Genomic DNA, 23,147 nt, shown 5'->3' with positions numbered 1-23,147 from the left:
ACTACAGCCTACCCATCAAATGTTAGGGAATTAAATAACGGACAATTGATGAATAGTGCAACTTTGAGAAATACAATATCTCCCAATATACATTTTATATATTGAACAGCAAATACAGCAAGGTTTATGTACAGAACTCATTTATCCCTGCTCCATGTACCAAGCAAGGTTATGTATTCAAATATATAGATAACAGTGAAAGGTAGCTTGGAAGATGGTGAATCCAACATTGACTAAGTCAACTAAGTTCGAACAGATTGTTACAAACCCTTCTTCAAAAACACAGTATGGAGCGCCATTAGTTATTACCAGTCAACTGAACACAGCTTTCCCTTCGCAGATATGTAATAAGCATGTTATTACAGTGTGGTTAAAAATAGTCAATTTACTTTTGACTGGCAAGATACAGGTTGTCTGGACATGAGTCTAACGGCATACAAAACATCAGTTACATTACAACTGCATGTGCTGTAGTTTATGATGTCCATTGCGGTCTACATTTGGACTTTTAACAGTTGTCAGTTTGAATAAATATGCTTTGCAAGTTGCATATATCATCCTCAAATGTTTTTGCTCATCACACTATTAGATAATGATCAAAGTAATTCAATTATAGGAAAAAGTAGAGAAAATGAAGTCTATTATATTAACCTCTGCAAAGAATAAAACAGTTTTCCTGGAGAGCAAATCAACCTCAAAAGGAATTAAACAAGCAATTCCAGGGTGGGCATTCTGTAAATATGAAACCATAGTAACAAAAGGTAATACATTTGAGTGCATCTCACTCATAGAAGTAGTAACATTGTGTAATAGTTCTTACACCTTCCCCTCCCTCATAGTCAGTTACAGTAAGTTCTTTCTCCTTAAATTGTGCAACATCAGTTGAGACTACCCAAATATTTACCATTAAACCATTCGGTTTGGAACTGCAAGCAGCTTAATCATACACCATAACCTACATTACATCTTACACACCCACTTTCAACAGAAATAATATGTTCATTCAGAACATTTAGTCCTTTAACAGCATACAAAATACTCCTCATTAAGGCTTTGCCATACACATTACTACAGTCCAAGCCAATTTCATACATAGTTGAGAAGATTTAAGTTTCCACAAAGTTGCAGAGCCCACAATGATATGTTGATAGCAAGCTTTAAAAAAGAACAAGCAATTAAAAACCGAATAGATTGATGTCAATGAAATTAACAAATGTGAGGCGTACTAAAAAGGAGAATGGTATTGATTCACCACAAACAGTTTGAAAGCCAAAGGGGCATTTGACCAGATGATTCCCTAAATCCCAAACCAACCCCGAGCCTACAACCTGAGAAACGTGTGTAGATCAGAGGGGGAATAGGTGGAATATGGTTATTGCTTCACCGTGCCTTCCTATAGGCCTAGTAAACATTTTGCCATATTGTTAACACTAATCCAATCAGATTTACAGGATTGTCTAAGTTGAGGGACTATGGGTCGATTTGGATTTCAACGTAAGTTTATGGAATGAGTGGCTCCTCTCATTCGCAGGCACAGAGGAATGGAAGAACAGTAAGAGGGACTACAGTATGCTTCTAACAGTATGCTTATCCATTTCTGCAGGCTTTAAAACGGTCTCATTTATCTTACATGAGAAAGTATATCAAAAGTACCGGTATGCGTAAACAAACTTCTAGCTACAATAATTAAACCGGGGTATTGGTAAATTTGTATTGTTTGAAAGATACTTGAGAATAGGCCTTACTTGGTGTCTATGACTTCAAAACAAAAGACTGGTGGAATCCTCTAACAATGTAGTTGTCACTGTCATTTAAGATTCAATATTGCCATTCCTGAATTGTAAATAAATAAATATGACAGCCATAACAAAAATAGACAAAGTCCAAATAAAAATTAAAGCTATGGTATAAGTATAAATTACTTTATCCAACCACTGTCTGTGCTGATAATAATGCCAAATGTTGGCAGCAATTGATAAGAAATGGAGAGAAAAAAATAAGAAAAGTGCCCTTGTGGATAAAACTCCACTCTGTGCGTCTGCCTGAGAAAGTGCTGCATTACGATGGCTGTGCCGCCTCCTCCTCCGCTCCTCCGTGACGGTCCACCTGGTTTAGAGGGGGAGATGTTATGGAGTCATTCTCCAGCGGCACTCCCAGTCGAGTCAATTCCTCCTCTGCGTTAGTCCATGACGTCATGGACTCGTGCACGGTGACTGTGTGCTCCTCCATTTGTTTCTGAAGGTTGTCCATCTCATGCCTGCATGAAACACACAATATTCACTTTAGTGTACTGGCATTTGATTCCTAATAGATAATTATAATACACCATCCACATGTGAGAAAAATACCTTTAGAGTAAAGGATTTCATGCATACATTCCTATTATTTGTCTTTCATTATGGTTATCACAAAACACACAAGCTATTTTGAGTAACATGAGCTACAAAAGCATATTATCCATTCTCAGTTTACAACCGCTATAAATGGTGCAGTGAAATGCTTCTGCACTAGCTCCCTCAACATTGCAGTACAATAACTAATAATAATCAAAAGTCCAATAAAACAGGTTTTTTCATTCCCAGAAGTTAAAGGAAGACATGATGGCGAGTTCTTACTTGAGCTGGCGCAGACAGTTGTGCAGGTTATTGAGGGGCTCCTTGTTGACGGAGGCAGAGGGCTTGAGCAACTCATCCAGTAGGGAGGCAGGCACAGGGCAGTCTGGGATCTTCACCGGGGTCACTGGATTTGATAGGTTCGATGGCTCCATCCTCTGCTGCTCAATGAGGAATACAGCACAAAAAGAAAACTCAGCATACTGTGATAAGAGTGTCTTCAGAAAGTATTCAAAACCCTCAGCTTTCTCAAAATGTTGCTGTGCTATAGCCTGAACTACCAATGCAATTGAGTCACTGGCCTACACACAATACCCCATAATGTCGAAGGGGAATTATGTTTTTAGAAATGTTTACAAATTAATAAAAAAACAAAAAGCTGAAATGTCTTGAGTTAATAAGTATTCAACCCTTTGTTATGCCCTAAATAAGTTAAAGAGTAAACATTTGCTTAACAAGTAAAATAAGTTGCATGGACTCACTGTGTGCAGCAATAGTGTTTAACATGATTTTTGAATGACTCTCTCATCTCTGTACCACACACATACAATTAATTATCTGTAAAGTCCCTCATTCGAGCAGTGAATTTCAAACACAGATTCAACCACAAAGACTCGCGATGGGCACCCATTGGTAGATGGGTAAAAATGTGATAAAAGCAGACACAAAATATCCCTTTGAGCATGGTGAAGTTATTAATTACACTTTGGATGGTGTATCAATACACCCAGTCACTAAAGATACAGGAGTCCATCCTAACTCAATTATTGGAGAGGAAGGAAACCCCTCAGGGATTTCACCATGAGGCCAATGTTGACTTTATAAACCGTTAGTTTAATGACTGTGATAGGAGAAAACTGAGGATGGATCAACATCATTGTAATTACTCTGCAATACTAACCTACCCCTTTATCAACCCACATACCCATGTCACACTTTGATATTCTGCGTCTTCTCAAAGCAATGAAGGCGCTGGATGAGTTGTATGTTCTACCTACCCTTTCTCCTTTTAAAGCTGCAATATGTAACTTTTTGGTAGACCCTTTGAAAGCAAGTCTAAGAAGCGGTTGATCTGTTCTATGTGCACTATTTCTACGCTTCCCGGTCTCAGTTTAGTTTTGAGTCTTACTTTCGGTTTTGTACACCAGCTTCAAACACAATCATTTGGGTTATTGAAAATATATTTCACAGCAGTTTGTATGGTACAATGATTCTCTAAACTATGCATTGCTTATTTTGTCACAAACTGAAATTAGGCAAACTATTAGAATTTTAGCAACCAGTAAATGGCAGAGATTTCTGCATATTGCACCTTTAACACACCAACAATATTGAAATAACATTACTACCACAGAAGGTTGGTGGAACCTTAATTGGGGAGGATGGGCTTGTGGTAATGGCTGGAGCAGAAAAGGTGGAATGGTATCAAATACGTCAAACACATGGTTTGATGCCCTTACAGTCGCTCCATTCCAGCCATTATTAAGAGCGGTCCTCCCCTCAGCAGAATTCACTGATTACTACTGACGTAAAAATAAAACAGCGCCACACCTAACCCGGTTCTTCCTACTCAGTTTCGGCCAAGTAGCAACATTTCAGTCCCAGGTAGCTTACCGTTCGAAGGCGGTTCTGTTTGAGGTCCAGTTTGAGCTGCTGGTTCTGCAGCAGAACAGTCTTCATGCTGTTCCTCAGCTCCCCCACCTTGGCCTGCAGCATGAACTTATCCTTTCTGGTGCTGCTCAGTTCCTCCTGCACAGACTCCAGCTCCACCTTAATGCTCTAGAATGCAGAGCAAGGCAAAGTCAGGTACACAATGGCAACACAATGAACAATGACAGAGTTAAGGTGATCGTAAAGTATGCTTCTGTGGCGCTAGCCAGCTCTGTCCTCCTCAGTATACTGGTTGTGTGTGTGTACCTGTAGAGCTGTCTGCAGGCTGTCCAGCTCGCTCTGGCTGCACTGCTCCACCAGTTCCAGCTGCTGTCTCTGGGCCTCGATCTCCCTCTGCCTCTGCTCCACCTCCCACTTCAAATCCTCAACCTGGAGGAGAATATAGTCAAGTCAGTGACCGATGTCTCTTTCAACAAACAACTTCCTTATTCAAAGTCCTGGGTTGTGTTCAGTAGGGCACACCATTTCAAAACAGAAATGTGCCTTCTTATTGCAAAAGTTCAGGCAGTACCTCCCCGTTTCAAACATTTCCTCCCTACTAAACAGGACCATGGTTGTGTCTATTGCGTAACGTTGTGTGGTATAGCTAGCTACCTCCTGGTTGGTGAGGGGCTGCTTGCTAAGCTGTTCATCCAGCTGTTTCTGGAGGATCTGGAGCTGGGAGTGGGCCTCTGATAGCTCCTCCTGGAACCTGGACACCTCCTGAGAGTGTTTCTCATCCTGAGCCCTATGGAGGGGAAGGAAAGGATGTTAAGGTGAAACAGGGTTCAAATCAAGGAGAGACATAAGATAAAAACTAAAAGATAACTTGGAGCTAGACAGGGTTATTACTTAAAATACAAGGACCGAGCATGCCCCAATGATTCCATCAACTAATAAGGCTAATCAAAATAATCTCTTAATCTTAATAAACACCGCAGCATCATTCCAGGCCTTATTCATTAACTGCAAATTGAGACTCACTGTAGTTTGTGTGCCTCACTGTGCAGGGCTTTGACCAGCTCTTCTTTGGCCTGCAGGTCCTTCTTGATCTCACACAGCTCCAGCATGGCTGCCCTGTAATGCCGCCTGTTGTGGGCAGCCTCTGCCTTAGCTGCTGCCACCTAGTGGACATAACACACATTTACAGTCAGTCTCCAAAGGCTTCATTGAGTGCATTACAGTATGCTACAATGTGGTAATGTAATGACTATGTTGTGGCTGGGCCAGTCTGCTACCTTCACTTCAGGGGCTTGTATGTGTATAATGTGTTACAATGTGTTAATGACGACAGATAATGACTTTGTTGTGGCTGGGTCGGGTTAGGTGTCTTTACCTGCTCTTTCAGGTCCTTGACTTTGGCTTTTTCTTTCTCCAAGGCGACCTGTAGTGTCTGGACCAGCTGTTTCATCTGCTGGTCTTCCTCCTCTTTGCGTTTTAGTACAGCTTGCACCTGTGGAGAAGGGCAAGGAAGAGAAAAAAAAAAATCAGTTCATTAGCTTTTTAAATAAAAAAAAGCAACCACTGACTCAAAATGGTGTTACTTTACCCACATGGGTAAAGCTATTTAATTGATCAGTGATTGAAGTAACTGAGAATGTAAGATTGAAGCCTTTCACCTGGAGGTTGAGCTGGACCAGGTCGGCCTCTCTCTTGGCCAGGGCAGTCTCTAGAATATTGGTATGCTCCCGCAGTGCATTATGGGACTGCCCTAGTCCCATCAACTTCCCTTTCTCATGCTCCAGCTCCAGGGATAATTTCTTGTTGGAGTCTTCCAGTCGTCTAATCCTCCTCTTGAAGCATCGCGCCTCCTGCAGCTATGGATAAACAAGATAGATACCTTGATTGTAAAATTGTCTAAGAAGCACAAGAACCATTGGATGCGAGTAATTTTCAGAGGGGTTGGGATAGTAAAACACACATTTCTGTTGGACATTTGTGGACAATGGACAATAAAGAAATCTTCTCTTCTCTTCTCTTAATTGTCATTTGCCAGACTCTCACATCATCGGACTGGTGGTGTACTTATAGCCTGATTAAACTAGACAATGTTAAGCAATGGTGAAACGTAGCAAAATCTGTTTCGATGCCAGGATAGTGTATTTAGTTGTCATCGCCCAGACTGTCCCACCTCATCTTCTAGCTCCATTACTTTCTCCTGTAACTCTTCCAGCTCAGTGCTGGTGAGGGAGATGACCTCCTGAAGCTCCTTCTCCAGCATGGCCTTGCTGTGGCTCACAGCCTGGTGTTCACTCTGCAGAGCCTCAATCTTATCCTAGAACAAGGAAGAGGTTTAGATCAGCATTCAAACATCACAGTTGGCTACGGTTGTGCTGTAATCTGTTATTAGTATGGCCACAAGTTTTTCCTGACCACATGATCTGACCAGAAACAAACTCTGGACCCTAGTTCCTGGTTGTCATGTGATCAGGAAAAACTCTGGGTCCTGATTATGAGGTTAGTACTGAATGTACCTGCAGGGCCTGGTTGTTGCCGCCATCTGAGACCTGGGCCTTGAGTTTGACCAGCTCTGCCTCGGTGGTCTCCTTGTCGGCCAGGGCCTCTTGGAGCCTGCGACTCAGGATGCCCACTGCGTTCTCATAGGCCTTGTGCTTGGCCTTCATATCCTTCTGCGCGCTGGTCAAATCTGTCCCCAGCCGCTTCATTCTCACCTTCTGCTCTGAGATGGCCCTGAGAGAGGAAAATAAAACAATTAGACACATTAGTGCACATCTAAAGCAATCTGAAAAAAATGATTATCCTGTCTGAGTAAGAGAGTTTCTCATAGTATATCTGTTTGGGTCAGTACTATGGGAACCAAGCTAGTTACAGAAGTCTGTCTGGCTGTAGAAATGTGTGTCTCACTTCCTGGCTTCAGACTGCATCAGGTCCACCTGTTTCTTCAGGCCCTCATTCTCCTCTGTCACCGCTGCTAGCTGGCTCTGGTCAAACTGCAAGGACTGTGGAGGGACATCAAACACACACAATGATTATAATCAAATATAGAGTCCTGCATTTTTAAAAGAAAGACAAGGTAAGGCAATGGAATGTCATGCAAGTACTGTCATGAAAGCTACTAGAATGTCAGGCTTGTGTAGGACGGGGTCATGAACCTGTATCTGAGACTCCAGCTGATCCCTCTCGGTCTGCACAGACTGCAGGTGGTTCTCCAGGCTGTTCATTTGCTGCTGGACCCGGACCACTTCCGTCTGCAGCCGGCTCTGCTCCAGCTCAGCTTTCTGTTTCTCCCCATGGGCCTCCAGCAGCTCCTGCTTCAGTCCCTTCACCTCTGACACCAGACGCTTCTTAGTTGACTTCAGCTCGCTGATGAGCTGCTCCTTGGAGCTGGCATCCCGCCGATATGCCTCCACCATCACCTGATGGGTGAGAAATGGGAAGAGGTGTAAAGAGACGAGTCCTGTGTGTGAATGTGCATGTGTACACACAATCCTTCAAAAACAAAGGGTTACAGGATAGGGAGTGACAAGCACCTTTTGCTGCATGAACTGCTCTTTCAATTTCTGAGCTTGTTTCTTCAGGGTGCCATTATCCTGCTGCAGAGATCCAATCTAAAAAGAAAATGGCGTTTACTTTCTACTTAAGCGCAAACATGTTGCTCAACAGCCATAGAAGAGTGGGATTAGACCCTCTGGCTCCATGGTGGTTTGTTTCTCACCTGTGAGGATTTGACTTGGACCTCCTGCCTGAGCTGATCAAGGACATCTGAGGCCACCAGCACCTCTTCCCCCAGCCTCTCCGCCCCCTCGTCCAGCTGACTTTTATCAGCTCTGGCCACCTGGAGGGCCACCTCCAGCACGATCTTCTCATTCTGCAGGTACTGGATGTTCTCATCCTTGGCGTTGGTCTCTGTCTGCAGCTCTGCCAGCGTAGCCTCCAGCTCGAGGTAGCGGGCTTCCAGCTGGTTGATGGACTGCTCTTTGGTGTGAAGGCTCTCCTGAGTGGCTGTCAGCTGTCTCATCAGCTCCAGATGCTCCTTCTGGAGGGCCTCCAGCTGCAGGTCCTTCTGGGATAGGGTCACCTTCATCTGTGGAGGACACAGAGAGTGGTTACATGAGGCAACTGTTGCTCCCAAATAGCAAAACAGTGAGCGGACATTGACTGTCTCTCTACGTATTGGACTTATTGTCTCACTCCTGATATTTTTGTAGATGTGTGTAAAACCCCTTCCTTTCATTGATTTTAAACAACTTCCCCTGAATGGCAAATTACCTTAATTTGAACAATTAATTATTTACCTGCACTAGTTCTCTCTCCAGAGAGCTGGCGGTGTTGGCCAGCTTCTGTAAGTGCTCTCGCTCCTCCTCAAACTCGTCCAGTTTGTGCTGAAGGTCGTCCTCCACCATGCTCTTGGCATCCTGTATCTGCTGATAGGCAGCTTCCTGGGTCATCATGTCAGCCTAGGGCCAGAGGGAGGGGAGAGGTCAGAGAACACACTGCTTAATAACCTCAATTCTAACGCTGCATCTTTTCTTTTGTCAGTAAATCTTTTACTTTTTTTCCCAGTAAAATTAATCAACAAACCATAACACAATATAAACACCAATCACACAACCTGTCATATTTTCATAATTTTAAAAGGGGACAGACCTCAATACTCTGCAGCTGTACAGCAATGCGCTCCTTCTCTTTGATTGAGCGATGCTGGGTTTGTGTCAGCTGGTGGGACAGAGTCACGTTCTCCAGCTTCAGGTGCTCCAAGGCACCAATCTGGGTCATTTGCCCAGCCTGGAAAAAACAAGTCAACTCCCTAACACATCAACTCCGTAACATGTCAACTCCGTAGAAGCAAGATACAGACAGAAAACCTTACCTGCATGTTTGCCATTTCGCCCTGGAGTCGGACCCGAGCCTCCTGGGCCAGCGCTAGCTGCTGCTGGTACCACTGGCGGACCTGCTGCAGCGAGATGATCTCTGCCTGGGAGGTCTTCAACCTGCTCTGCAGGGTGGTGCGCTCTAGCTGGACCTGCTGGAGCTGAGTCTGGAGACCACCCATCTGCTGACGTAACTCCTGAACTGAAGGAGACCACCACCATAAGAAATAATTCACCAAATTTGACAAATGTATTGCAATCATAAATACCCCAATATTGTATTAGTATTGCTGTGAGGAGATGCGGATGTGAAAGTATGATGCCCATACTAGGCTATCCATCCATCCATCCAACTCACCAGCGTTATCCCTGGAGGTCACATTCTGCTGCATCTCCTCTACCTTCCCCATGAGTCTCTGGTATTGCTCCTCAGCCACCTGCAGATCGTTGCCCAGCGAGGCCAGGCCAGCGTTCTTGCTCTCCAGGTTGCCCTGCAGCTCCACCATGGCCCTCTCCAGCTGGAAGCAGCTCTGGCGCAGGGTGGACACTTCCTTGTTGAGGGAGCTCTGCTTCTCTTGGCTGGCATGGGACTGCTCCACCTGGGCCTGCAGCTGGGCATTGACTGTAGCCAGCTTGGCCTGGAGCTCAGTCTTCTCTTTCAGAGCCTGGAGAGGATACGGGGAAAGAGGGTGAGGGAGTGATCTCCAGTATTCCCAATGGCTTGTGCAGGGAGGGATTGTAGGGTGTTAGCCTAGCTATTCCAGTGAAAGCAAGTAAGTCTCAACATGTAGTAAGTTGAGTGGTAATTACCTTAGCTGATCCTATGTTAAGAGTATAAGCTATCATAGACACACCCCGTGTGTTAGTTAGTTACCTGGTTGGCCTCAGAAGACAGAGACTCTAGCTGGCCCTCCAGTCTCATCTTCTCCTTCAGAACCTGGAGCATTTCGTCATGTCCCATCACGGAGCTCTCCAATGACACACTACAGGAAATTAACCAATTGAGCAGGAAACAAGAAATTGTCCAATTGTGTGCTACTGGAACAGTCAAGCAAATTCCACCAATTAAATTGTAAATTATTACTGGAAGGTAATGCTGATTCATTGTATAATAGCAGTGTCCAAAAGCTGACTATCGTCCTTGTTTATTTAGCTTGAGTATGCAACAGCAATGTGCTTATGTTATTTACTAGTACTACACCAGTCAGTCTATGTGCTATTACAGAAGAGCTGTGTGCTGGTCAGGTGTACCTGCTGGAGAAGCTGTCCCTGCGGCTGCGTCCCCCGGTCCCCTCCCTGTCCTGCTCCAGCAGGTGCTGTTCATCGCTGGCAGCCTGCAGCACCTCCTGCAGTGATGGGAAGTTGCCCATGGCCTCCGGAATGATCTCCCTGCCCTCCACCATGTAGTTCCCTCCTCTCTGCCTGCCCACTGCTTCAGCCAGCATGCCATAGATCCCAGTGCCCCTGGTGGAGGTGGACACGCTGCTGTAGGTAGAGCTGTCATCCCCATCTCCACCAGGCCGCGACCCCATACCTGACTCGCTGCCGGGATCCATTTCCGAGGTGTTGTCCTGGAGAGACATTGACGACCCCAGCAGAGCCTCCAAAGAGGTCATCTCCACGGAGCCAACCTCTGACATCATGCTGACCTCGGACAGGGTGGATACAGAGCTCAGGTTGGACCCCGGGGAGCCCATGGAGGAGTCTTCAGACGTTCTGAACCCACCACCATCATTAGTGCCCCCTGCTGGCTCGAGGGTCTTGTAATCGGCCAGTGAGTGGATCTTGCTAGGGCGGGGTGATCGTGACTTTCTTTCCTTGGCTGGTGGAATGCCCAGGCTGCCCAGCTTAGGGCCCCGGGGGACGCTGGTTCGCAGGAAGGAGTACTCGGTGGTCATGGAGGTGGTGCTGGCCCGGGGAAGAACCTCTGGGTGCATCATGAGGTCTGGGTCCAGAGTGCTGAACCCACTGCGGCTCTTTGGGGTGGAGCGGTAGGACTGGAAGAGGAGAGAGAGATGGCGTGAGAATGAGCAGAAGGCGTAGTCTACTTCAGCCCAACATTCAGGACTTCAAAAACCAGGCCATTCAACTGAGACTAATAGAGGATCATTTTTATAGGTGGTGGATAGCAACAAAACTAGGCATTATGGCCTGCCATGCAAAAAATTATAGGGAGAACACTTCTGCTTTAAATTCAACTCTGTGCAGCTTGTAACTGACAGCTTTATCCTGATGAATGTATGCCTGGTGACTGATGCTGTTCACACACTCACCGTCTCCTTGTGCCTTTGCACTCTGTACTGTTTGAGCTGCTCCTCCAGCCGTCGGCGAGCATCACGGCGGATCTTCTCCTCATTCTCCATCTCCAGTGATGGCTCTTTGTCAGCTACAGGAAGAGCAGGTTTAACATAAGAAATAGAAGGCCCTCACTACACCCCTATACAACACAGAATAGGTTAACAATACCTAGGACATTGTCATACAAGCAAACGATTCACTTTAGAAGGAAACCCCAACTACGTGTGCTAACACTACTTCGTCCCTACAGTTCAGAGCCATTTTAAAATTTGAAACGAGAGTGCTTGTATGACATTGTTATCCATCCACCATGGTTAGGAGTGAAGCTGCATGCAACCCAGTCCTAACAATGCCATACGAGTCAGACTCAATCCATTTATTAGTCAGTCCACTCCAAGATCTTATTTTCAGGTTAAAGTTTGACACAAAATAGTATCCAAACAGATTGTTTTTGGCTTGCGTGGTTAGTGAGTTTACAGACAGCAGGTGATATTCCTGATTGATGATTCTCTGACTGCAATTGGCCAGGTGTGCTGACGATCAACCATGAGGTGTCAGTCAGTGCAACTTAGAAGTTAGCATGAGGACTTCCTGATTGCAGCATCATTTAAAGCAGAATGCACTATCAATGGAACAGAAAATGACACTATAAAATAGTTTAACCCTATTTTCTCCCCAATTTTGTGGTATCCAATTGGTAGTAGTTACAGTCTTGTCTCATCGCTGCAACTCCCGAATGGACTTGAGAGAGGCGAAGGTCGAGAGCCATGCGTCCGCCAAAACACAACCCAACTAAGCCGCACTGCTTCTTGACACAATGCACATCCAACCCGGAAGCCAGCCGCACCAATGTGTCGGAGGAAACACCGTACACCTGGCGACCTGGTCAGCGTGCACTGCGCCCGGCCCACCACAGGAGTCGCTAGTGCGCGATGAGACAAGGATATCCCTACCGGTCAAACCCTCCCTAACCCAGACGACGCTGGGCCAATTGTGCGCCGCCCCATGGGCCTCCCGGTCGCGGCCGGCTGCGAAAGAGCCTGGGCTCGAACCCAGAATCTCTGGTGGCACAGCCTTAGACCACTGCGCCACCCGGGAGGCCGACACTATAAAAGAGTTAATGTGACACTGTAAACATTCTATGTGGGAGTGGTTAGCCTTTCACATTCAACAAAAAGCTTGAGATAACAGAATACAGCTTGTTTTATGTAACAAATAAACTTAAAGAATAAAAAAATACTTTGCATATCATGGTATCTGTAAGCCTAGACCATCATCCAAAACAACATTCACAACAAACCACACAAGTAAAGGATTAGTTCAAATAGAGCCACTAAGTTCCCAACAAAAGCTCCAAGACCCAAATCAAGAAACAAAGTAAGCAGCTAAAACCACTAAAGCACATATCCACTGGATCCCTCTTAATTGGAGCGTAGTAAGCACAGGCAAGGAAATTAAAATATGGGATGGGGAACTAAATAAGTCAGCCTCTGAAGCAACATCCCAGAGCAATAGGTGGTTAAAATACACGGGTGGGGGGTGGCACTCACTGCAAGTACAGGTTACAGTATGCTTACACAATTCAGTCTCCTGCATAGGCATACTCAGTCTGAGTGACTGCAATGCGTCACCCTTGTGAGCAGGGCCCACAGCACTAGCTCCCTCAGACTTCTCTAGCATGGGTGGTGGGATAGCAGCCACACCTTGGGATGGCTCGTTGGACTGGGGACTGAGAGGTGGGCTGGTGCCTTGGGCAGCAGGGGGCGACGGAGGCGGCAGGGGGCCATTTAGACGGCCGTCCCCTCCTGCACCTGGCCGCGGGCCCTCTGCCACTCGTTCTCCATTTGGCACCACGACTGCCTTAACAAAACCTGCAATGAGGGAGGGAGGGGGGCAGTGAAGTCTTTAGTTTCTGGCATACATCCATCCAGTTTTGCATTTCACAACACAATGAGGGTGGATTGTGATATACTTGAGATTTTAAAAAAAGGACTAGGAGGCAAGGCTCTTTTGAATTACTTAAAGTCTATTGTGGCTTTCACGGGTAACCGGTCAATCAAGCTTTGTCAAGCCAGAATAACAGTTTGATACTATGCATTTTGTCATTTTTATTGAAGGCGAGATGTGTAGGAATAACAACGGCATGCTAATATGCCTTAGTGCAGTTGAGGTGACTATGAAGTGAGTGGCATGTGGGTCAGTTATGAGGCAAGGCTCAGAGCTGTGTCCAGACAATTCTGCAATTGCACACATAAGTACAAAGAGCGATACCCTGAGGTGGCCGAGTAATGACCTTTTCTCTGGCCGGTCGCACACAAGCATGTCATGCACAGCTTGGAAAGATACTGGCGGAAGACAGAGGAATTCCCTCCATATAAGAGTTCCTATTACTGCAGATTCCCCACAAAAATTACAATATTTTCACAATTATGTCATGTGAAAAAAATACAAACATTCAGTTATGCTTTGCTATCCTTTAAGTTAGTTTAGAGCTCATTTTAAATAAATTGTTCTCTTACAATTAACTGGTTGAAGAAGAACACTCCATTATTTGATGAGAGGATGGAATTATTAAATCAGTCAGCAGTAGCCCAGTCTGACAGCTTGCCTAGAATTACTACATTAAAATACAAAGCAAATCACATCACTTGAGGGGCAGGCTATGGCATTTAGTAGGGCAAGAACTCACCATTAAGAACATCCCCTGATGCTGTCGGCTTGTCCAGCCCTCCTTTCTTCAGTAGCTGAGCGTCACTCACCACAGAATCAGCACCACCGTCTTTGGACTGTGGTACCAGGTCTAGTTGATGGATTTCTACATTGGTCGTCTCCATCTCAGCAATGACTGAGTTGTGGTTTTCCATTCACATACAGAATAAAATGATGTTGCACTGGAGCCCATGGAAGGGATATGGTAGTCATAGGGTGTAGCTATAATCCTTTCAAAACCTTTTCATCCCGTTCGTTCAGAGTAAAAGCTTGAATGCAATGCAATTCAAGCATCCAAGGACACCCCAAAAAAATGGTCTCACCTGAAAATGTAGAACATTAAGGTTTAGTTAGAATGGCAATTATAAAGTATTCAGTCTGATCAACGACAGAGTAATCTAAATGCAAACTTGCCATAATCTGACAGGATTTTCCACCATGATGGTGTAGTGCGGATGTAGACAAATAAAAAGCGTGGCCTGCATTATTTATTAATACCATTGAAAATGTATTAGGGGTGGGCATTCCGAGTCTTTTCTGTGAGCTGGAATCTTTGGCTCAGTTCACCTAAAAGAGCTGTTCATTTGGCTCCCAAACACCTCTTCAGCAATACTTAGAAATTGACGTAAACCATGAACAAATTGTGAATCTAATTTAAAGCCTAAAATGTTGACTACCATTATGTAAGTGAAATTTCAGTTAAAATACATTTTTATATGACTAAATGAGATGAAAAGTTGTTGGTCATATGCACATCCTTAAAGACGTAGGTGCTGGGCTAATAAAGAAAACTTGTGAAGAACAGTAAGGCCCGCACACTGTTTATGCTCCCAATGCACTGCTTTATTGACAATGCTTCTTTCTTTATAAAATTATTAAGATGGCCTGCAAAATTTTTTTTTTTACTAAATGTAACACACGGGAAAATAATTGCTTGGACCAGAATGAGGCTCTCTCCTCACTATACTGTTTCTGCACTGAGGAATGGCCATAAATTATCTGCAGATAATCTCAAAAAGCAATAGTAAAAGTATGCAAATGAGGGAGCCAAATGAGCGGCTCTTTCACATTCGGTTCACCAAAAAAAAATAGCCGTTCCTTCGCGAACAACCAATTACTAAAATGTAATAAAGGTCTTTATTTTCAATAGATTTGGTAAAATGTTCTGACCAACTGGGAGAATGTGTTCTGGAAGAACAGCTCCACTAAGCAATGGCTAAAGCTGTCTAGCTAACAAGTTAAGTGGATTTAGTTAACGTTACAAAAAAAATTATATAGCTAGCGAAATTCATTGACTAACTATGCCTTTGTAAATTGCAATCAAATAGCTACAAGGCTAATCAGTCTTGTATAAAAACAGATAGCTATTCGGCAGCTTTACCACACATTCATTGCCTTGCTTATTTCCCAACTTGTAGGAAGCCAGCTAACACTATTACTAACTAGCCAACTGCAATGACAGCAGCAGCCTCGACACAAGGTAACTTTAGCTGGGTGGTTAGCTAGTTAGCCAGCTAAACATACATGTCTTAACCAACTTGCCATATGATGTAAAACACAATGTGTCTGTTATGAAGATGGCTGGCCTTTAAACATGTTAGTAACAAACTAGTTAGTTCGCGGTCTCAACAGATCAAGCAAAGACAGCCTAACGTTACGTTTGCTCGTTAGCCATCGAACATTCATTAGCCACATACTTTGCTAACACGGGACTATAATTGTTCTACACCCCGATATCACACCAGTTCACGAAGTTCTGTAATGTATAAATCAATGCAGGTTGTGAAATTATTAAAATAAATAACCCAAATATTTATTTCTGACATGACAATCGTTGAAATGCACAGGAAATGTTTATAAAGCCAACCTTTTTCAGACGCCTCTTCGTTCTGCTTCTACGTGGCTAAATGGGTTCCATTATTTTACGTGTCCGACGAGAAACAGGATACTTGACATCGTTTTGTGGATTGATGTCTACTAACACGTATTAAATAATTGTATTTTGCATTTATATATTACTTATTTTTTTGTAACAAATGATGTATAAATAAGCCTATGCTTGGAAATGACATATATTCAAAGGTCAAAAATGGCAGACAAGTTGCTGCCCGAACTGTTATAATGAACGGACACTCGCCCCTTTGTAATTATCAGAAAAACATTGAATCCCTCTAGCGGTCGTGAAATAAAACTGCGACCTCGAATCAGAAATTCTAGCTACAATATTTGCAGAACTGTAACAAAATGTTTCTGGGAAAACCTTTATTTCTGTATCCCCATAAAATAAACAAAGTTGCAGTGTGTATAACTATGCGGATGCTTTACTGTCATTATGATGTCTTATGCAAAAAAAGGTATTTGAACATGTAAGATCGTTTATAATTAATTAATGGTTAAGAACAATCATTATCACTAAACTAAAATTACACTGATCAAAGACCTAATCAATTGACTATTGCAAATATTTGAAGGTGTCTAAAATAATCACTAACACCCATTATTGAGTAGCTAATTAGGCACCCAGTTGGAACATGACATACAGCTTATTGACAAATAAGCATATTTTAATCAACCAACCGTTGCTCAAAAGTATTGTAATACAAAATCCATAAAAAAATATATTTCATCATTAAGATTACTTTATTGGTCAATTGCGGTAGGTCTACATACAATAAGTGGAAGGCAGCACTGCCCTGTCTTAACAGGCTACTGTGCGGTAGACTATGCTGTCATCATGTGGAGCTGCTGCCTGTTAGAGCGGGGAAACAGAGAGAAGTACTGGTGAAAAAGGACTACGAATGTTGCTATGATGGAATGTATTGTTTGGAAGTTGATAGTGTAAAGAAGTTATAATGGTGATACAGACATGACATTATGTTTAAACAATCAAACCTTGTATTGCTACTGTATGTAGCTTAATTATTAAACACAATGTGTGGCTATGGATAGAATACACAGCTGGATAAGTAACAGTTCACAACAAAGTTCATCTGAACAGCAGCAGCCTTACCCTGGTCTGTACTTTGTCAGGTCATGTTCTTTAGGATGACAGCGCTGTAGGTCACGTCATCATTGTCAATAAATGGGTCCTACTGGTAAAAAGACAACTGGAGGTTAACACAACTCCTCTGTGAGACCCAAGCCCAGATCCAAACGATAAAAAACATTTATTAGGCTACACTTCATAAATACTTTGAATAGGCCTCTGATTACAAAAAATAATCCATTTTTTTTGCCAAGAGCATGTATGTTTAGAAAACTGGGAAGGGATACAAAGTATATTGAAAGTAGGTGATTACAAACAGGTGGTTCCTGAGTTAATTAAGCAATTAAAACATCTCATCATGCTTAGGGGCATGTATAATGTACAGTACACTGAGTACACAAAACATTAAGAACTAAGTGGAGAGGTGCTAGTGGTAAGCACCAGATCTCCAGTGCTCCCCCACAACCCGGTTTGACCTGTGCCTGCACTCTAAAGTGGGCATCCAGCCTGGAGGAGTTGTGCCAAGGCTGCACAGCAGAGCTCCAGTGCTCCCCCTCATCCCGTGCCTCCTCCATGCACCAGGCCTCCTGTAGGTCTCCCCAGCCTGGTGGGCCCTGTGGCAGCCCCACGCTGTCTCTGCGTCTCCTCCCTCCAGCGACGGTCTCCAGTTCGGAGCCTCCAGCAACGCCCTCCAGTACGGGGCCCGCAACAACGAGGGTCCCCAGCCCGGGGTCGGTGGAGAGGCTCCCCGTACTAGGGGGGGGGGGGGGTATTCTATGTTCCTTTTTTATATGTTTTGCATTTCTTTGTTTTGGCCAGGTATAGTTCTCAATCAGGGACAGCTGACTATCGTTGTCTGATTGGGAACCATACTTAGGTGGGGAAAAAGCTACCCATGTTTTGCGGGTAGTTGTTTTCTGTTTAGTATTCTACACCTGACAGGACTGTTTCGTTTATTCACGTTATTTTTGTTTCAGTGTTCAGTTCAGTAAAAGTCATGAACACGGCCACACTGCGCTTTGGTCCGATTCTTCCTCAGACAACACCCGTTATAATATTCAGAGGGTATGAATTCTTTGAAGGCACTCTACCTGCCCATCTTTATCTAAGAAGTGTGAGACCCAACCGTGGGTCTCACAGGGTTATGCATGAGGCACCAGATCTGTATTCACAAAACCTTGTCCTGCTTTGACTGTAACACCAGTGTATACACCCTGATGTGATGCTGGGGAAATTGTGTTTCCATAGCTAGGGTTGACAGTGAGGACTTGTGAAAAGCAGAATCAACAACCTCTGTATAATCAAAACATTTGCTTTGTGAGACGGTGTTAACCGAGAAGTTGTAAACTCATGTTCACAGTTAGTCATTGTTTTGCAAATGCCGCCAGAAAAACCCCAGCGGCATGACCTTGGCATCAAGTGAAAGCAGGTCCACTGAGGCCATGGCCTAGTGAGTCCCAGGCCGTGGAGGTGGAAACACAAACGGCTAAGGCTTTTTGGTAAAACATTAGGGTATAGCCTGTGTGATTATACCAGGTTTTGATAACATTGAGATATGAACTCTACCACTCAAAGAGTGTACAGTCTCAGGCTACAGAAGAACAGAAAAGCAACACAGATGTTTGTTTGAGTAAGGATATGAAATACTGTAGGTGTAGCACAAAACCACAATGGTCGGCTAAGCTAAAGCCAAATGATTCTACCGGAAACTTCTGTACCACATGGCTAAAGATGTCAGTTAAGCTTATTCCATGATGTCACAGAAGGTTTATTATATACTGAAAAACAACAAGCTACTTCTGCTCTGCTTTGTCAGTGTGTTTTGAAAAACTGCTGTTTTTTTGCTCTTAGACATGACTAATATATATTTAATAGGAAGTAAATTATAGACAAAGATAGTGAGTGATGAATTGAATTATGACAGAACGAAATGTTCCCTTCTCAATATTTTACCTGCAATGCATACTCACTCTTAAGAGATTTGGATGATCATCCAAAACCAGCACCACAGAGTCAGACTATATGAAGAAAACATATATTCGAAAATATTAGAATAACGTAGCATAACTTACCACTGATGTGTTTGTGGGCTGGTCTTTGGCCTTTTCATCCTCTGAAGTAAAAGAGAGAAAGATGTAAAATGTTCTCCAATTGTAGTACTTACTGATACTTTAGATCTGAGAAGACAGATGTTTTTCAGAGGATGTGTGCAGAGGTCATTCAATTGTACTTTCATGTATTTACAATTGTAGAGTTCATTCAATTATATTGTTTACTCAGTGAAATTGAACATCAGGTTTAAAAACAGTAAAATAAAGACTACTTTCTAAACATCTTCCAAGTGACAAAAGCACCAGCTATCACCACTGCCAACATGCAAAGAGTGTAATGCTCGTCATGGGTGGAAGAGGACCAATGCGCAGCGTGGTAAGTGTCCATATTGTTTTAATAAGAATACTGAACAAAACTAACAGTCCTGAACGGTGAAGAAAAACACAGAACAGAAAATAATCACCCACAAAACACAGGTTGGAAAAGGCTACCTAAGTATGATTCTCAATCAGAGACAACGAACGACACCTGCCTCTGATTGAGAACCATACCAGGCCAAACACAAAACCACAACATAGAAAAAAGAACATAGACCACCCACCCAACTCACGCCCTGAACATACTAAAACAAAGACATAACAAAAGAACTAAGGTCAGAACGTGACACAGAGGAATGAATAGGTCTCTCGGGGTTATGGGACTGTTGAAGGAGAGACACGTTTAAACTGTAAACTACAGTCCATGAAATATCACAGATAAATGGATGATTCAAATTATCACAGTAATATTTTATTGTTTATACAGTTGTGATAAATTGGAGATACATCTGTTTATATTCAGAATAAACAACATAAGAATAAAGCTACTTATTACTGGATATGCACAGATATATTCTAGTCAGGAGGAAGGGATACTGTAAATAACAAAATACAAGATTAATTTTTGTTCATATCTGAAAATGAAATTAATAGGCTATATTTATTTTAATAACTACTACTGTAATCCGTTTGGCATGAGTAGGTCTAAGTGAGAAATACAGCTAAACGAGTGGTAACCTCTGGTAGTCAATCTCAACGCTCCCTTCAGCTTCTTGAGTTTGAAGGGTCCGTGTTTGGAGGGGCAGATGGTTGTTGAGTGGTTGGAGTTTGTCCTGTTTTGTGGGATAAAAAGAATTGCATTATTCATTGACCAGTGTTCCAAGAAGACACAGGATCAACTGAATATACATGAAAATAACAATAAGTATCCATGACCCATATGTTTTATTTAACATAAAGACAAAGTAAATGTAACTTGACAGTAAAGGATTGTTCTGCACTCATTGGTGCTAGTGGTGGGAAAATCTGGGTTGTGGTTTGTGGATCGACTGTGATGTGAACAGGCATCTTCAGGTTTCCCACACTACACCAGTACCAGACAGTATTTCTTATCTTCAGTCCACTCATGATCACCAATAAGAAATTTGTTTTGGTGGAATCCTTGATCTGTTGTAATTTCACTAATGTTCCATCTAAAGTCCCAGAATTCCACTTCACACAAGAGCCACCTTTCCTGCACCACTTCGGTTCGGGCGCAGTGCACTCTGACACGGTCGTCAGGTGTACAGTGTTTCCTCTGACACATTGGTGCGGCTGGCTTCTGGATTTAATGGGCATTGTGTCAAGAAGCTGTGCGGTTTGGCTTGGTTGGGTTGTGTTTCGGAGTACACACGGCTCTCAACCGTTGCCTCTCCCGAGTCCGTACGGGAGTTGCAGCGATGAGAAAGACTGTAACAAGAAATTGGGGAGAAAAAGGGGTAAAAAAAACAACAACAAAAAACATGTCAGATCTTCAACATTATATCCACATTGAAATGGTGTGGTGTGCCCATTGGGATGTTTCACTATGTTGATAAAAACATGTCAGATCTTCAACATTATATCCACATTGAAATGGTGTGGTGTGCCCATTGGGATGTTTCACTATGTTGATAAAAACATGTCAGATCTTCAACATTATATCCACATTGAAATGGTGTGGTGTGCCCATTGGGATGTTTCACTATGTTGATAAAAACATGTTATGAAATCTTGTTTGCCAAAAGGCTGGAGAAACATAATACAGACTCCAAAAAGACATGGGAACGATTCTGGTTTTTACATAAAGGAATATCATGGCCACGAAGTACCACTTATCAGAAGAAATTAAATTATCTCCCTATGCATTTTGTTTGTATTTTTCTGTTTGTTTGGGTTGTTGGTTTGTCTTATTGGTTATTATTTTTGTATTGTATTGGTTGTGGCCCAATGGGCTCCTGTATAGTTTGATGTATTGTGTGATTCTTTTGTGTTGAATATGAAAAAATGAAATAAATTGTTTAATAAAAAACAACAACTATTGTTTCACTTGGATTTGCAGACTAACTTTGTAGGGGGAATATGTGGGATATAGAAGCTTGGTTCTTAGTAAAAGAACCAGGGTTGGTGTCAATTTTATAAATGTACTCATGAATTGACCCCAACCTTGGCAAAAAGAATGTGTTTAAAGTTACAATGTTTAGTAGGAAACAGCAACCAAACTTGTAATAATTTTCAGATTAAAAGCAATGCTGATCATATGATCATATATACACATACCCTTACTTGCGAGTCTGGAGAAGATGAGGTGGAGGAGGGAGAAGGAGAGATGAGGAGCCATGTGTGTGGGATTTTGGTCTCTGTCCCTTACCTGGTATGAATGCACAAATGTGTGTTTCTAAGACCAAGGTACCAAAGACAATGACTCTACCTCCTAATCTTCATAGGCATCACTGTTTATTACTCGCTTCCTGCTACATTTACGTTAAAATGCCCCCCCCCCCCCCCCCCCCCCTCGGTGGCAGATAGCAACTATTACGTCCCTTGAGCTAGTTGTAATCTAAGGCTCTCAGTCCTATTTTTAATCTGTTTTTTAAATATTTATGTTTTTTTTCTCACAATTAACATAAAAGCCAAGACCTCTTGGTAGCAATACTATCAACAGGAAGGCTACACAAGGATTACCCTGGCCTGCACATGTAGTTACCAAGAAATGTGCAGTGCAGTATCTTGTTCCACCACAAGACTGTCCCATGTACTCACTGACGTGCAAATGAGTGAGTATGCTCAGGAATGATTACTTAAAATTGACAGGGCAGACAATAGATGCTACTCCCTCCTGATTTGCCCTTAAAGTTGTTAAAGCCAGCCAAACAATATGATAAACAGTTTAGTGTGCTTTTTGTTCTATAATCAGAATATCAGATAATCTCATTAACTCCATGTGATACAGATCATCTTCAGGGCATTTGTAAATATGCTTTTGTCAACTTTACACAAATGTATTCTCAACTCTGCATAAGTCCAGTAATGTATTTGATGTGAAAAGATCTGATGTGATTTGTCAAAATACTAATTAGTGGAAAAAAGATTAGAATTGGGCTACCTGTGTAAATGCAGCCATAGGCTTAGAAGTGTAGCCTTCCTACATGATTGTATATTGCCTTTGCCAAAAGGGTTGGGCTTTTCTGGCACAGGTGGTAGTGGACTTTCTCTCTAAATAGAGGTCCCATGGTTCAGCCCTGTTCCGCTCCAGCTTTCCATTCTCAATTTTCTACACATTCAAGTCATTATATCTACACCTACACTGGGTCAAGCTCACTTTGTGCACCCCCGCTTAATTGGTGGCACCAATGCAAGAGTAAGCTACCCATGTACACATTGGGGTTGTGCACGGGAACTCCTAAATGAGAGTACTATTACCCTGCTACCAAGTTGCCTGGGCTTTTATGGAACAGGTGGTGGTGCTCTGTTCCTTAATCACATCACAATCATGTAAAGTTACTCCAAATCAATGGTCTGCAGATGACCTACTACAAGGAAATGTAGGTTACTATTCATAATCCCACGCATGGTGCATTGAAAGTGTACGTTTTGTCAAAATGATTGTGGGCAAATTGTACTAACTGTCAAGTTGTGAGCGCTTCAGTACAACCCCCTGTGATTTCTGCAT

The 23,147-nt window shown here is 43.0% G+C and overlaps 1 protein-coding gene across 3 annotated transcripts; it reads right to left on the bottom strand.

Moving 5' to 3' along the window:
• Window positions 1-51: 51 nt before the first annotated feature.
• On the bottom strand, window positions 52-16,191 carry LOC115140219 (golgin subfamily A member 3-like). Of its 3 annotated transcripts, none has more exons than XM_029678432.2 (24): window positions 15,969-16,191; window positions 14,082-14,424; window positions 12,970-13,263; window positions 11,368-11,480; window positions 10,346-11,091; window positions 9,969-10,077; window positions 9,453-9,759; window positions 9,094-9,296; window positions 8,871-9,008; window positions 8,519-8,680; window positions 7,939-8,307; window positions 7,754-7,831; window positions 7,376-7,639; window positions 7,128-7,222; window positions 6,737-6,953; window positions 6,394-6,537; window positions 5,882-6,079; window positions 5,599-5,715; window positions 5,247-5,386; window positions 4,878-5,010; window positions 4,530-4,652; window positions 4,227-4,391; window positions 2,616-2,773; window positions 52-2,257 (listed from the first exon to the last, which is right to left on the bottom strand). In XM_029678432.2, the coding sequence occupies exons 2-24, from the start codon at window positions 14,254-14,256 to the stop codon at window positions 2,059-2,061; spliced, it is 4,647 nt and encodes a 1,548-aa protein (XP_029534292.1). In that variant the 5' UTR covers window positions 14,257-14,424; window positions 15,969-16,191; the 3' UTR covers window positions 52-2,058. The 3 variants fall into 3 exon arrangements, with proteins under 3 accessions (XP_029534292.1, XP_029534293.1, XP_029534294.1); XM_029678433.2 differs by having other exon boundaries at window positions 13,096-13,263; window positions 15,969-16,190; XM_029678434.2 differs by lacking the exon at window positions 12,970-13,263 and having other exon boundaries at window positions 15,969-16,189.
• Between the last annotated feature and the right edge of the window lie 6,956 nt (window positions 16,192-23,147).

Source organism: Oncorhynchus nerka, linkage group LG13 (assembly GCF_034236695.1).
Source record: "Oncorhynchus nerka isolate Pitt River linkage group LG13, Oner_Uvic_2.0, whole genome shotgun sequence".
NCBI classification, from domain to species: domain Eukaryota; kingdom Metazoa; phylum Chordata; class Actinopteri; order Salmoniformes; family Salmonidae; genus Oncorhynchus; species Oncorhynchus nerka.
The sequence above is the reverse complement of the archived record's forward strand: the minus strand, read 5'-3'. Positions and strand labels throughout refer to the sequence as shown.